Genomic DNA, 13389 nt, shown 5'->3' with positions numbered 1-13389 from the left:
TAAGTTACATACTGTTGGGGGTGTTGTAACATAAACTGTGAAAAAATGAGCTGGTGTTTGATTTTAAATTATTATTTTATTTCCAGTTAAAGACTTTATGAATAAAAAACATGTATGAAAAAGAGCTGCATGCTAAATTCTATAGACACAAACCTCTACCACACTTACACTTACCAAAGTTTCAATGTCCTAATTTCCACAAAAATTCCTGTGGCATATTTCTATGCACATTAATATTTGAGCATTTAGGGTTACTGTGCCACCTGGATTTGTTAAGGATTGTTAATGTGTTTTATTTAATCCTCTGCATTCTCTGAAAACGATGTCAGAATGCTCAATTCTGACTAAATTGACAATTTATCCCTACAGTGTGTTCCACGGGATCATACAGAATACCAGATTGACATCAGTGTGAATGAACACACCAAAACAGCTTGACAAAGTCCAGAGTCACTGCTGTTTTTAGAAAAAAAGTCATGTAAACTCAAGCGTTACTCAAGCTCGGGATTTAGCAGTGTTTGGCTTTTCAGGCTTTGGGGTGGTGGTCCAGCGGTAACAGTCCGTCACACTTTTGTTTCGTGGCTCAACGGCACAACTGGTGCAATAAACAATGCCTAGTGCCAACATGACCACAATAAAGACGCAGAGTGGTACTAGCAGTGCCACAAGCAGCCAGCTTTTGTCATGCTTCTTCCTTGCGTCTGGACGCTGTTCTGCGTCTGATGCCGATGTACTTTCTGGTATTTGAGATGCTGCTGGAGTGAGCATAACAAAATCCACTTCATGTTTTGGTACTGGTGTGGATGCATATAATGGTGTGTGGTCTTCTAAAGTCCTTGCATCTTCTATATCACCATTCGCCATTGATATTTCCTCTTCCACATTCCTCCACAGTTTTGCATCCTCTTCATTTGAATCAGCGAAATGAGATGCCGGTGACTGAGAAGTTGGGTGCTCTATTAAATCAACTTCCTGCGTGGTCACATCTCCTTCCTGTGCCATCTCTGTAAACCAGTTTAAATATGTAGGAAACCACTCACCGCTTGGAGACTCAGTAAACCATTCTGCAGGACTGGCATCTGTTACTAGTTCTGGATGCAAGACAATATCTTGTAACGTTACGTCAGTCGGTTCAGCCGTCAAGTGTTCAACATCATCTTCAACTGGTCGACAGTAGTAACCGTCCTCTTGCAACAAATACCCCTCCTCACAAAGGCAATCGAATCCACCTTCGTAATTTCGGCAAACCTGATCGCAAATGTTTTCGATTTTGCACTCATCAATGTCTTCACATTGATCTGGATCTTCAGCCAGCGAGAGGAATCCATCATGACAGCGGCACTCGTAGGAACCCGGCAAGTTCTCGCACAAATGATCGCACTTTCCTTCCATGCATTCATCCACGTCCAGACACTCTCCAAACTCAGAGAGCTCATATCCCTCATTGCACCTACATTCAAACGTACCAGGCGCATTGATACATATCTGCGGACATGGCTTCTGCAAGCACTCGTCTATATCAAGACAGCTTTGACCGTCACCCGACAGTAAGTAACCATCCGGGCACTTGCACCGGTGGCCCTGAGGAGTGGGCTCGCACTCAAATTCACAGTTGGCATTTTGGCAGGGGTCAGAAAGCTGGCAGCTCTTACCATCCTCTCCCAACTCATAATTTTCAGAGCACTCACAATGATAATGGCTCTCCGTGTTGACACAATAATGTGCACAGCCTCCCTTTTCATGCTCACACCAGTCTTTTGTAATGTACGTGCAGAGTGGGCCATCCTTAGACCACTCGGCAGTCCCGTCCCCCCTCAGTGTACAAAGCACAGACTGATCTTCCTTCTCACCATCTGGACAGGGGACGATGGCTACAGATCCGAAAGGGATGTGAGTAAGAACAGTGCTGGAAAGCTCAAACGGGGTGGTGTAGAGTGCAGGCCCCCCTCCCTCATTTTGAAGAGCTGGGCACATGCCTAGGTAGGCATAGCGGCAGAGGTAACCGTCCACAGCCACTGCGCAAGAGCCATCCATCCATTTGAAATTGTTCTGGTCACTGCCACTTCTGTCAGCAGTGTTGTAAGTAATGACCACGCAGCGATGAGCAGCACACGCGTTGGATAATTCATCCCGTTGCCAGTTTGTGTACTGCGTTTCCTGGTCACCGGTGATCCAGGTGAAGCCCCTCAAAGGACGCGTGGCCGAGCACTGGCGAGGCTGGCGCTGGAGACCGATCCACAGTCTGATTCTGGTCCGAGAGCCACGTCTCACCCCTGATGATAAGAGCTTGTGAATCAAGGATGCCTCCTCTGGTCGTTTAATTGTAACCAGGTTCCCCCCTTTTTCCTTGCAGCTCCTCCAGGACTCGCGGAAAGTTTTGCGCTGGAGGTGAATTGAATAGCATCCCTCAGCATCGCACACACTGTCCTGCTCCTGCAAGTTCTGTCCCACAACTCCATCAGACCAATACAAACAAAGCAGACCAAAGAAAATGCAAGGGTATACAGCACAGAAATTCTGGGTTTCCATTCCTTCTCTTTTATGTTTTACACGCCTGAAGTTTTTAATTTACCTATAAGCTCTTTGAAACATCTGGTCTCTCTGCATATAGGATGACTTTTGTCTGCAGCAGGGAAACGGAGAAGGAGGGTACAGACGTTTGTTTTTGGAAGAGGGGGCGGGTAATGAGTACGCCGAGTGGAGGGGGAAGATTTAGCCCATGGTTTTCCCTTGTGCCGTATGGTTTTCATAAGTCTTTTTAAGGAAATAGTCTGTGACCCTGCCAAAATGTCCTCCCCCAACCCCAAATCTCCCCCTATTTACCCATCCAATCAGTACAACATCATCTTCAAGATCATCAATTCAACCTGAAAATTTTTTATTTCGCTCATCCTGATCAGATTTTTTCCTCATTCTTTATAACATAACCTCACAGATCTGCACAGACAGTTTTCCTTAAATGATAAATGAAGGTGATGCTTTTGATTGTCTTAATGTGATATAGGCCATTCAGTATAGTATTATTAAAATGTTGCAGAGTTGATATTGTGAACCACTGTAAGCTTAAAGATGATGTTTTACTATGTGAAAACATGTAGAAGTGTCCTCACAGTGGTCAAAGTCGTCTTCTGGATTGCGTGGGGCGAATAAACCACAAGGGGTCAAGGCTTGCCCTTCAGGATACAAGAGAAGTGTTTATGCAAGACCACAATCTAATGTTCTCCAACACACTCTTATGAGATTCAAACATATCTGGTGGTCAGTATGGAGACATTTAAGTGGAGACATTGATGCAAGTTATTGTAATTATTATTTAAATAATCCCTTTCAAAATAATGTAGCTTTAAAGAAAACTATGCCTTAATGTATTTAGCTCCTTGTGAGTAAGGCGAATATTGCAGTGAAATACTCCATAAGATTTATAGATGGTGGAAGGAAAAACCTTTAGAGACGCATGAATATCAGGTACTGCTGTGGTGCCAAGAGTCAGCGAGCCAACAACTCAACAGTCAGACAACTTAAGCAATAGCTGCTTTTCTTTACTGTTTTGCTTCTGACCTTCTCTTACATACAGATTTAATCTGTTTCAGTTACTCCTCTAAGAAATGTAATGAGTCTCTCGTTGTTTCTTTTAACCAAAAGGCACCTTTCTGAAATCCATCCCAGATTTCTTAATGTGCTCATCCAATTCAAACAAGTTTGTCCTGATGTAGACTTTTTCTCTCATGCTCAACTTGAACAAAGTAAAAATTACAGCATGTACTGTATAGAAAGATTATAAATCTAAAAATCAAAGATATATTTGTGTTTTGTTGACGTAACCCTCAAGGGACCCGAATATGAATGAGCCATGTTGTTTCTACTCAGTTCTCCAGATGTCCCATCTGCCCACTATTTTCCACATTATATGTTTAGATTTGCATCTTCATCAGTGTGAGATAAGGCTTCCTGAATGAGATCAGAAAGCGTCTAACTGCTCGTGTGTTTTATAGTTTGGAAAGGTCCCATCATGTCCCGAGCGTACTGTAGAGCCATCCCGGTGTTTCAGCTGAACAATTTTTTCCACCACTGGCTCACAGAGCTATCCCATTGCCAAACTCACTTTATTTCATCAATCAAATCTGTACAGCTTGAATAGGTTCCCTCTGTCAATCTTTATGTCATCGGGATGTTGCTTATGCTTTTGGATAGTAAAAACATACCCATCATTTTGTAAGTTACTTATTTAAAGTCAGCTGTAGCAATCTTGAAAATTGTTTCTAAACACATTGTAAATGTTAGAAATGTATTGCTAAGAAGAACACACCACAAAGACTGTAAAATATGTACTGAATTGCAGAGTTACATCGTTAAACAGTTTTAACCATTTCTGAGTTGAGAAAACAAACGTGAGCATTCATTTAGATTGTAGGGATAGCTGAAAGTAGCGTGGTCCCGCAAGGGGGCGTGGTTTCAGCGCCGACAGCGGACACGCCCCCACCGCTTGAGAGCAGGGAATGCAGCCTATTTTCCAAGGTTTTAATAACTTATTTTATTTACATGCCGTTTTTCCATCATTCAAATTTGGTTGGGTGGTTAATAATACAATTTTCTGTGGTGTGACGTACTCAGAAAACATTTAAAGGGCACCTCTTTCATTGCTTAAAAAAACGTTATTTTGTGTATTTTGTTTAATATGAATGTGTTAGCGTAGTTTATGGTTCAAAAAACATTCTTTTCCACATACCGTAAATTTTAGTAGATCCAGATTTCACTCTTTAACTACAACCCATGGATTTTGTACAAAACTCATCGATTTGAAAAGCGTTGTGTCCCTGATTGGCTAGCTAATCTGTATGTTGTGATTGGCCTGAATACCTCTGACATCAGCCGGAAATATGACAATCCTAATCATGTTTTAAAGATTTGCTCCCAATGCAATTCTAACAGGAGTTAAAGGAAAAGAGGGATTAATATAGCTATCTTTTTTCAATGCTTACACTTAATCTTTGTACAGTGCATCGTGAATGTGTTAGCATTTAGCCTAGCACCATTCATTCCTTAGGATCCAAACAGGGATGAATTTAGAAGCCACCAAACACTTCCATGTTTTCCTTATTTAAAGACACATGAGTAGTTACATAAGTATGGTGACACAAAATAAATTGTGGCGATTTTTTTAAGCGGATAATAAATAAGAACTATATGGTGGAAGAGCACTTAGTTTGCAGCACTTCGACCTCAGCACACATTTACAACATCACTCCTGACTACTCCCTCAAACATCCTTCAATATTACTGTGCCCGAGGTCAAAGTGCTGCAAACTAAGTGCTCTTCCGCCATACAATATAGTTCTCATTTTTTATCTGTTTAAAAATCGGCAGGTTTTATTTTGTGCCACCATTCTTACTCGTGTAACTACTCATGTAACAGTCTTTAAATAGAGAAAACATGGAACTGTTTGGTGGCTTCTGATTTCATCCCTGTTTGGATCCTACGGAATGAATGGGGCTAAGCTAAATGCTAACACATTCACGATGCGCTAAAGATTAAGTGTATGCATTGAAAAAAGATAGGTATGAATTAATTAGTCAAAGTTGAGGTAAGAACATAGTAAAATATTGAAAAACTGTGGTGTTTTCCTTTAACTTACAGGCTGAGTCCAAAGCGCGAATTATAATAATGTCGGTCTTGTCTACATCACCAATCCAGGAAGTAATCCGTGTGTTTGTTGTAGTCCAAGAAAAGAGATTTACGTTGGAGACGATAACTCGCGTCATCGTTTACTTTGGGGTATGTACATTTTGCATATCGTTAACATTTCCTATTACACACCAAAGAAAATGTAAAAATGTGAATCAGGCCATAGATGCCCTTTAATATCTGACTTTAAATTATTTTAAGAAAGTAATAACAAGTAATCACAACTATTAAACTGTGTTTTATAAATTAAACACGTGTACAGTTTTTAGCTGAGCAGGCAGACAGGCTGAGCTGTCTGTTCAGCAAACAAAGGAAACACCAAAATCAGATTGGTCCTTTCCTCTAGCTATGTTTTAAACACAAATAAATAGCGATTGTGTGTATTGCACAGGGTCAGTTCCTGGCCTAAGTCTGCCGACTGAAGATTTTATCATGTGGATAGTTCAGTAGAAGCTATTTTTACTCTGTTTGTGTTTTGTTCTTTCTTGATCTTCTATGGCTTCTCATCAATTTAAGCCTTAACATACACCCAACATATGTAAAGACTATAACAATATGCAGTTTGTGTATACACTATTTGTTGGTTTAGTCTGACAATTAAACCACATCCTACATCTTGTAGTTTACGACACACCTCCACATGCCATTTGTTGATTCTGCATGACTAACTAGGGTGTTTGTCCCAGCAGTGTATTCGACCTAATGTATGGACATAATTAAAGTGATGGACCCTGCAGGAATACACAGATGAGGAATGCTGGGAAACTGTGGTTGCTCATACTGGAATGGGGGTTGTTTTGACATCCTGCCTCCCCTTTTCTCGACACTAAACATTAGATCAGAATGCCCTGTAGAGATATCTGCACTTGGTTTGATTTAGTGTGTATGCTGACTGTTCTTTCCTCCCCATACTTCATAATATTTAACAAACCACAATGTCTCCACATGTATGTGACCCGTCTGTGAAAACCCAGCTGAAGTCTTTTATTTTGCCTAACCCTATCCCTAACTGTTCAATAAATAAAATCATTCTAAATAATGTAAAGAGATCTGTGAAAATAAACCTTGATATTGTTTATTTTGAATGAGTAACTTAAGGTCATATTAAAGGTCCAGTTCTTTCTGTGTTTTTGCACAGTATGACATGTGTTCATGTTTCACGTGTAAAAAAAATCAGAAATACGTAACGAGTTTTGATTGTGTAGTTTGTTTAGTGTGTTGTGATTCAATAGCAGCTTAGCTTACAGTGGGGCAAAAAAGTATTTAGTCAACCACCAATTGTGCAAGTTCTCCCACTTAAAAAGATGAGAGAGGCCTGTAATTTTCATCATAGGTACACTTCAACTATGAGAGACAAAATGAGGAAAAAAATCCAGAAAATCACATTGTCTGATTTTTTAAGAATTTATTTGCAATTTATGGTGGAAAATAAGTATTTGGTCAATAACAAAAAAGCAAGATTTCTTTCTCTCACAGACCTGTAACTTCTTCTTTAAGAGGATCCTCTGTCCTCCACTTGTTACCTGTATTAATGGCACCTGTTTGAACTTGTTAGCAGTATAAAAGACACCTGTCCACAACCTAAAACAGTCAGAATGCAAACTCAACTATGGCCAAGACCAAAGAGCTGTCAAAGGACACCAGAAACAAAATTGTAGACCTGCACCAGGCTGGGAAGACTGAATCTGCAATAGGTAAGCAGCTTGGTGTGAAGAAATCAACTGTGAGAGCAATTATTAGAAAATGAAAGACATACAAGAACACTGATAATGTCCCTCGATCTGGGGCTCCACGCAAGATCTCATCCCGTAGGGTAAAAATTATCACCAGAATGGTGAGCAAAAATCCCAGAACCACATGGGGGAACCTAGTGAATGACCTGCAGAGAGCTGGGACCAAAGTAACAAAGGCTACCATCAGTAACACACTATGCAGCCAGGGACTCAATTCCTGCAGTGCCAGATGTGTCCACCTGCTTAAGCCAGTACATGTTCGGACCCGTCTGAAGTTTGCTAGAGAGCATTTGGATGATCCAGAAGAAGAGTGGGAGAATGTCATATGGTCAGATGAAACCAAAACATAACTTTTAGGTAGAAACTCAACTTCTTGTGTTTGGAGGAGAAAGATGCTGAGTTGCATTCAAAGAACACCATACCTACTGTGAAGCATGGGGGTGGAAACATCATGCTTTGGGTCTGTTTTTCTGCAAAGGGACCAGGACGACTGATCCGAGTTAAGGAAAGAATGAATGGGGCCATGTATCGTGAGATTTTGACTCAAAACCTCCTTTCGTCAGCAAGGGCATTGAAGATGAAACGTGGCTGGATCTTTCAGTATGGCAGTGATCCCAAACATACCGCCCGGGCAAAGAAGGAGTGGTTTCGTAAGAATAATTTCAAGGTCCTGGAGTGGCCTAGCCAGTCTCCAGATCTCAACCCCATAGAAAATCTTTGGAGGGAGTTGAAAATCTGAGTTGCCCAGCGACAGCCCTAAAACATCACTGCTCTAGAGGAGAACTGCATGGAGGAATGGGCCAAACTACCAGCAACAATATGTAAAAACCTTGTGGAGACTTACAGAAAACGTTTGATCTCTGTCATTGCCAACAAAGGGTATATAACAAAGTATTGACATAAACTTTTGTTATTGACCAAATACTTATTTTTCACCACAATTTACAAACAAACTCTTAAAAAATCAGACAATGTGATTTTCTGGATTTTTTTTCTCATTTTGTCTCTCGTAGTTGCCGTGTACCTTTGACAGAAGTTGCAGGCCTCTCTCGTCTTTTTAAGTGTGAGAACTTGAACAATTGGTAGCTGACTAAATACTTTTTTGCCCCACTGTAGCAGAGCTGTTTATCACTTCATGTGGACTTTCGGTCTCGTAGCCTTAAATTGCGCATGCTCACTTATGCTGCGCTTACGGAGCATTCACACAGGGCGTAAGCGTTAACGCTTCCCATTCACTTTTAATGGGTGACGTCATGCGTTGCCGAACTGAATTGTGGATCCGTCGGCGCCGCGTCAGTGCCGTTGCTCGCGGCAGAAGTTGAACATTTCTCAACTTTTCAAGCGGCAACGCGTGCGTCAGCCAATCAGATCGCCTTATGCAAATTACCTAGACAGAGCCAGCCAATTACGTTTATGGAAGAACGGAGCATGTGTAGCGGCCACTGTGATTGGCTGTTGGCCACGCTTCAGACAAGCCTTCCGTTAAGCGTTACGCCCCGTGTGAATGCGCCGTTACACCAGCCGCAGTAGAGGCGTCAAGCGTAAGTGATTTAAATGTTAAGTCAATGCGAAGACTCGTTCACGCGCGTCTCGAGGTCTCGCGGCACGAATGAGGTGTCTGTGGGTTTAAACCAGATGTGAGTTCAACAATTTACATGAGTAGATTACATACAAAGTTAATGCAAAGACGCGATCAGACGCGTCCTCGCGTGGGGCGATGCGAATGGCGCGTTAAGCCTAGTTTATAGTCGCCGCGTCCGCAACGCAAGCCTCCGCGGATTGCGCGCGCGTCTCACCAAACGGACGAGGCGTTTATAGTTAACGCGCTCGCCGTTGCACTATTTTTTTAACCACCAGGCGGCGACGCGAGCAATAAAGTCAAAAACAAACACAAAGAAGAGGATAGAAGTCGTCCGCTGGATCAACCCTACTGCTTTTAACATTAGAGTTTGATATATATAAATATGAGAACATGAATAAAACAACAATCTTTTAAATATGTCTTTATTAAACATTATCATTTCATTAACGTTTTTACTAAACAAACAGTACAGACATCTTAAGGTTTATATTTTATTCCTCATCCAGTGGTTCATTCAATACACATATAAGCCAAACATTCTGATTCATGTAAAATAATTCGTGTTTTAAACTGCAAAGTTTCCATACTTTACTTCCAGAGTGTCAGATAAATATACATTGTTTTGCTTGGATTTATCAAAGAGATAGGTCACAGGCTTGCCTGCTCGGACAGAATCGCCTCGAGTTCGGTCATTTTCGGATGCGGAGCCGCGCGGAAAGTTAAAAAAAAATGCCGTGCACAGCGCCACGCGAAATGGGGTCTCGCGCACCCAACACGCGCGACCGCCCACTCCGCGTTGACGTCATTTTTGCCGCGCGCACCAACGCGCTCTTGCGGACGCAGCAACCATAAACTAGGCTTCAAACGTGCCTTCGCCCAAGTTGAAAATATTCAACTCGAGCAAAAAATTTGCATGACACGAAGTTAAATCCCGCGAGTAATCTAAGCGAGCAACACGATGCGATTGCATGCTTCGCATTTGGTGTAAACCCGCAGTTATGCTGCGTTTACACCAGCCGCAGTAGAGGCGTCAAGCATGAGTGATTTAAATGTTAAGTCGATGTGAAGACACGTTGACGCGCGTCTGGAGGTCTCGCGGTGCAATGAGGCATTAAGCGCAGCACGGGTAGACACAAGTCGGCCTCATTCTCACGTCTAGTTCGCGTGAATGGCACGAATTCAGCGTTGCTGCGGCAAACGGGCGAGTTGAAAAATTTGAACTGTGGCGGAAAAAACGTGCCGCGTTAACCAATCAGGAGCTTGCTGTAGTAGTGACATGATTACAGAAAGCGAGCAGAGTCGCAGAAGCCCCTCCCATCATGCGATTTCCGCGTGAATGTCTCGATGACTAGAATTTCACGTGCGAATGAAGCGAGTAAACTCAAACTGTTCAAGAGGCAAACTAGGTGTGGTAAACGCCTTTTGACTCTTCGAAGTGTGCTCATCAGCGCGCCCTTTGCCCCCTTGATGCGGTCTTCGGCGAAGCCTGCACTGTAGCAGGCTTCACGCACTTTACCAACCCAGAAGTCCTTGGAAAGAGCAATTAGACCAATTAGACGACGGAAGGGAGGAGTTCACACTGACGGGCAACTTCTCCTTCTATTTCCGGCGTGACGCTCGAGTCTGTCCTAAAATACGACTCCGGTGCACCCACGTGGACTCGCATTAAGGGTCTCTAAAGTCTGCACTACATGATGTCATCAAAGTATGGACACTGAGGAGGACCACAAGTCTGGAGTGTGCCATTTGGGACAGGGCCTGAGCCGAAGCTGGTGACTCAAGTATTCCTGTGGGTGGAGTTTTGTCAAACACTCTTTTATTGAAGTCATTCAATCGGGACTTAGAGGGCTGTAGTCCAAACCGGCCGTTCGAAAATATATCACCTGGCAGTGAACTTTGAGCTTTATCATTTTACAGGTATTATTTATGCTCTAACAGCAACATTACACACTAACTAAAGTTTGAGAAATGGGATCAGGAAGAACGTGACCTTTAAAGATTGAAATTAAAGTAAAATCAGTGATCGAAATTAAACTTTGATTTTCCAAATCTCATAATTAAGCCCTATTCGGACGGGATTAGTTTTACAGGGGGACCTCTGAGAAAATCGTGCTTCTCAGAGGTCCTCTGTGTTTTTAATCCCGTCCGAATCGGCCATGTCTGTGTTTTTCTCTGACGACCTCCGTAAAAATTCCAGAGCAATTTACCTACTGTTTTTCCGCCGAACTCAGAGGTCCTCTGAGAAATATAATCCCGTTCGGATGCAAATGTCTGTGTTTGCCCGCAATATCTTTTGAAAACGCGGTTCATTTCGTGTTTTGGCCAACGCGATCAGCCGTAAGGTCTTACTAATGCGTGTATATTGTATTTCCTGAGGGGCTGTCCACACGGAGACGCATATCACTGTATACGTATAAATTTGTTATCGTATTGGCGTTTCATCCACACGGATCCGGCGTTTTGGGAGACTGAATCCGCTATAGTGGATAAATCTGAAACCGACACCCTTGTGGTTTCGTCTGTACAGCCAATCCGTATATTTTGTGAAGCAAAAACGTCATCACATCACGTGTCGGAAGCGTCACACGTAACAGCAACAACAATAACGGCGGACTACGTGATTGTGTTCGTGCTACAGAAGCAACTAAAGCCTACTAGCTTTATTACAGCAAAATCTATTGCTTCTATGCAATTGTGGTGAGCAACAAGCGATAATGGACAACACCATACATTGGTTATGCGCATGCTCAAAGTCTTCTTCTCCGTGTATAGTGTATATCTGTGGCAGAATTACAGCGCCCCATACTGGTCCGGCATATATACTACACCACTTTCAGTCAGTTTCAGTGGTTTCGTGTTTACGGATTATTTTTTTAGAGCAAGGGAAAAAAATGATCGGATAGGGAATGCACCGGCTTCGTGTGGACATAGCCTGAGTCCCATTCATTCAGATATGAATGTTTTTTGCATTCGGCAAAATAAAGTAATTAAATCAAGACGAGCTGAATATCATATGTTAAGACTAAACACTGTAATATCATTAACATTATAAGAAACTCCGTTCAAAGTTGTTCAACTCCGGAATGGTAATGTTAATTAATAAAGATATTAAATTATTAATTATTAATCATTATTTCTTCATTTCTTTGTGTTTGTTATAAGCAGACAAATATATAAAGCACGTAGGCTAACGTTACTTTAGTAGGATTTGTATATTTTATTTTGATTTGTTAAAAATAAATTAATAAATTACATTTTCTGTCATAATTTTACATTTAAAGCAAAATATTTAACATTACAAACACGCGTATCCAGAGCACGTGCTACTGCAACGCCCAAATGCATAAAACAGACACTCCCATCTCTGGAATAGCCTGCATCATTTTAATCCCGTCCGAATCGGTACATAAAAATCACAGACGTCCTGAGGGACACGCTGAAACTCAAACGTCATTTGGAAAACTAATCCCGTCCGAATAGTGCTTTAGATTATAAAACTTTAGCCTGGATTTCACAGACATCTTTGTTGGTGCTCTTTTTGTGATCAAATTGATCATTTGGAGCGTTTGAAATCCATGTACTGTAAATGTGTTCAGAGTATTAAACCGAAAAAGAGGTCAGGAAAACTGGAAGTTTATATAATTCCTTTTAAATTGAGAATACAGGCTGCGAGTATATTTCATTCTGTCATGATCTGCTCATACCGCCAACTCAGAGTTTGTAACCCTTGTGATTAAGTTTTTCCTTAACTAATTTGAAATATATCATTATTGCTCCTATGATACAAATATCAATAAAAGCCACATATGTGACCTACAGTGGGGAATAAAACAATAAATCTTCTGTTTTTACAAGATTACTGGTAAGAACGCAGGCTAGTCGCGAGCACATTGAACTCTCAACATCTGGTTTCTTCTCTCATCCATCTTTATTCCTTAGAAGATGTATACAGTCGCTTAGCATTGGACTCCTCCATGTCTTTCTGTTTTTTTAATTATAGTTTTGGACTCTAATGGCTTTGATCTAAAAAACCATCTTACTCAGATCTTCAGGTAAGAAGGTCAACAAAGACTTCAACTCTCTCTTTAGTACCAAAGCTCTTCTCTTACTGATGATGTCTATCGCATATGCCGGCACCGTTGCGTCTGATCTATATAGCATCTGCTCATTCTCTCTGTGGATGTGCTTACTTGGATTGAGAAAGCTTCACACTTTCATAGAGCCAGTCTTCCCGCTGTGGTTGAGGGCTTTGTTGTGGAGCCTTCAAAACGGTGACGCTTCACCAGCAGATTTAAAGTCTGAAGATCACTTCAGTCTAGACAACCCAAAAATAGTTTGTGAAGGCCGAGGTATAAAGCATCTACAAAGAAAACTCTGGATGCCTTGGTGTC

General features: G+C 41.7%; 1 protein-coding gene across 1 annotated transcript; it reads right to left on the bottom strand.

Annotated features, from left to right (window-relative positions):
- Positions 1 to 468: 468 nt before the first annotated feature.
- Positions 469 to 2685, bottom strand: cd248b (CD248 molecule, endosialin b). Its single transcript, XM_055181125.2, has one exon. It carries the CDS (start codon positions 2527 to 2529, stop codon positions 496 to 498), a length of 2034 nt encoding a protein of 677 aa, XP_055037100.2. The 5' UTR covers positions 2530 to 2685; the 3' UTR covers positions 469 to 495.
- Positions 2686 to 13389: the final 10704 nt, after the last annotated feature.

The sequence above is a fragment of the Misgurnus anguillicaudatus genome, chromosome 9 (genome assembly GCF_027580225.2).
Source record: "Misgurnus anguillicaudatus chromosome 9, ASM2758022v2, whole genome shotgun sequence".
Lineage (NCBI taxonomy): Eukaryota > Metazoa > Chordata > Actinopteri > Cypriniformes > Cobitidae > Misgurnus > Misgurnus anguillicaudatus.
Note: the sequence above shows the minus strand (reverse complement) of the source record. Positions and strands in the feature narration are given on the sequence as shown.

Coding starts and splice junctions, on each gene's coding strand:
- cd248b (XM_055181125.2), bottom strand. CDS start 2,529: ATGGAAACCCAGAATTTCTGTGCTGTATACCCTTGCATTTTCTTTGGT.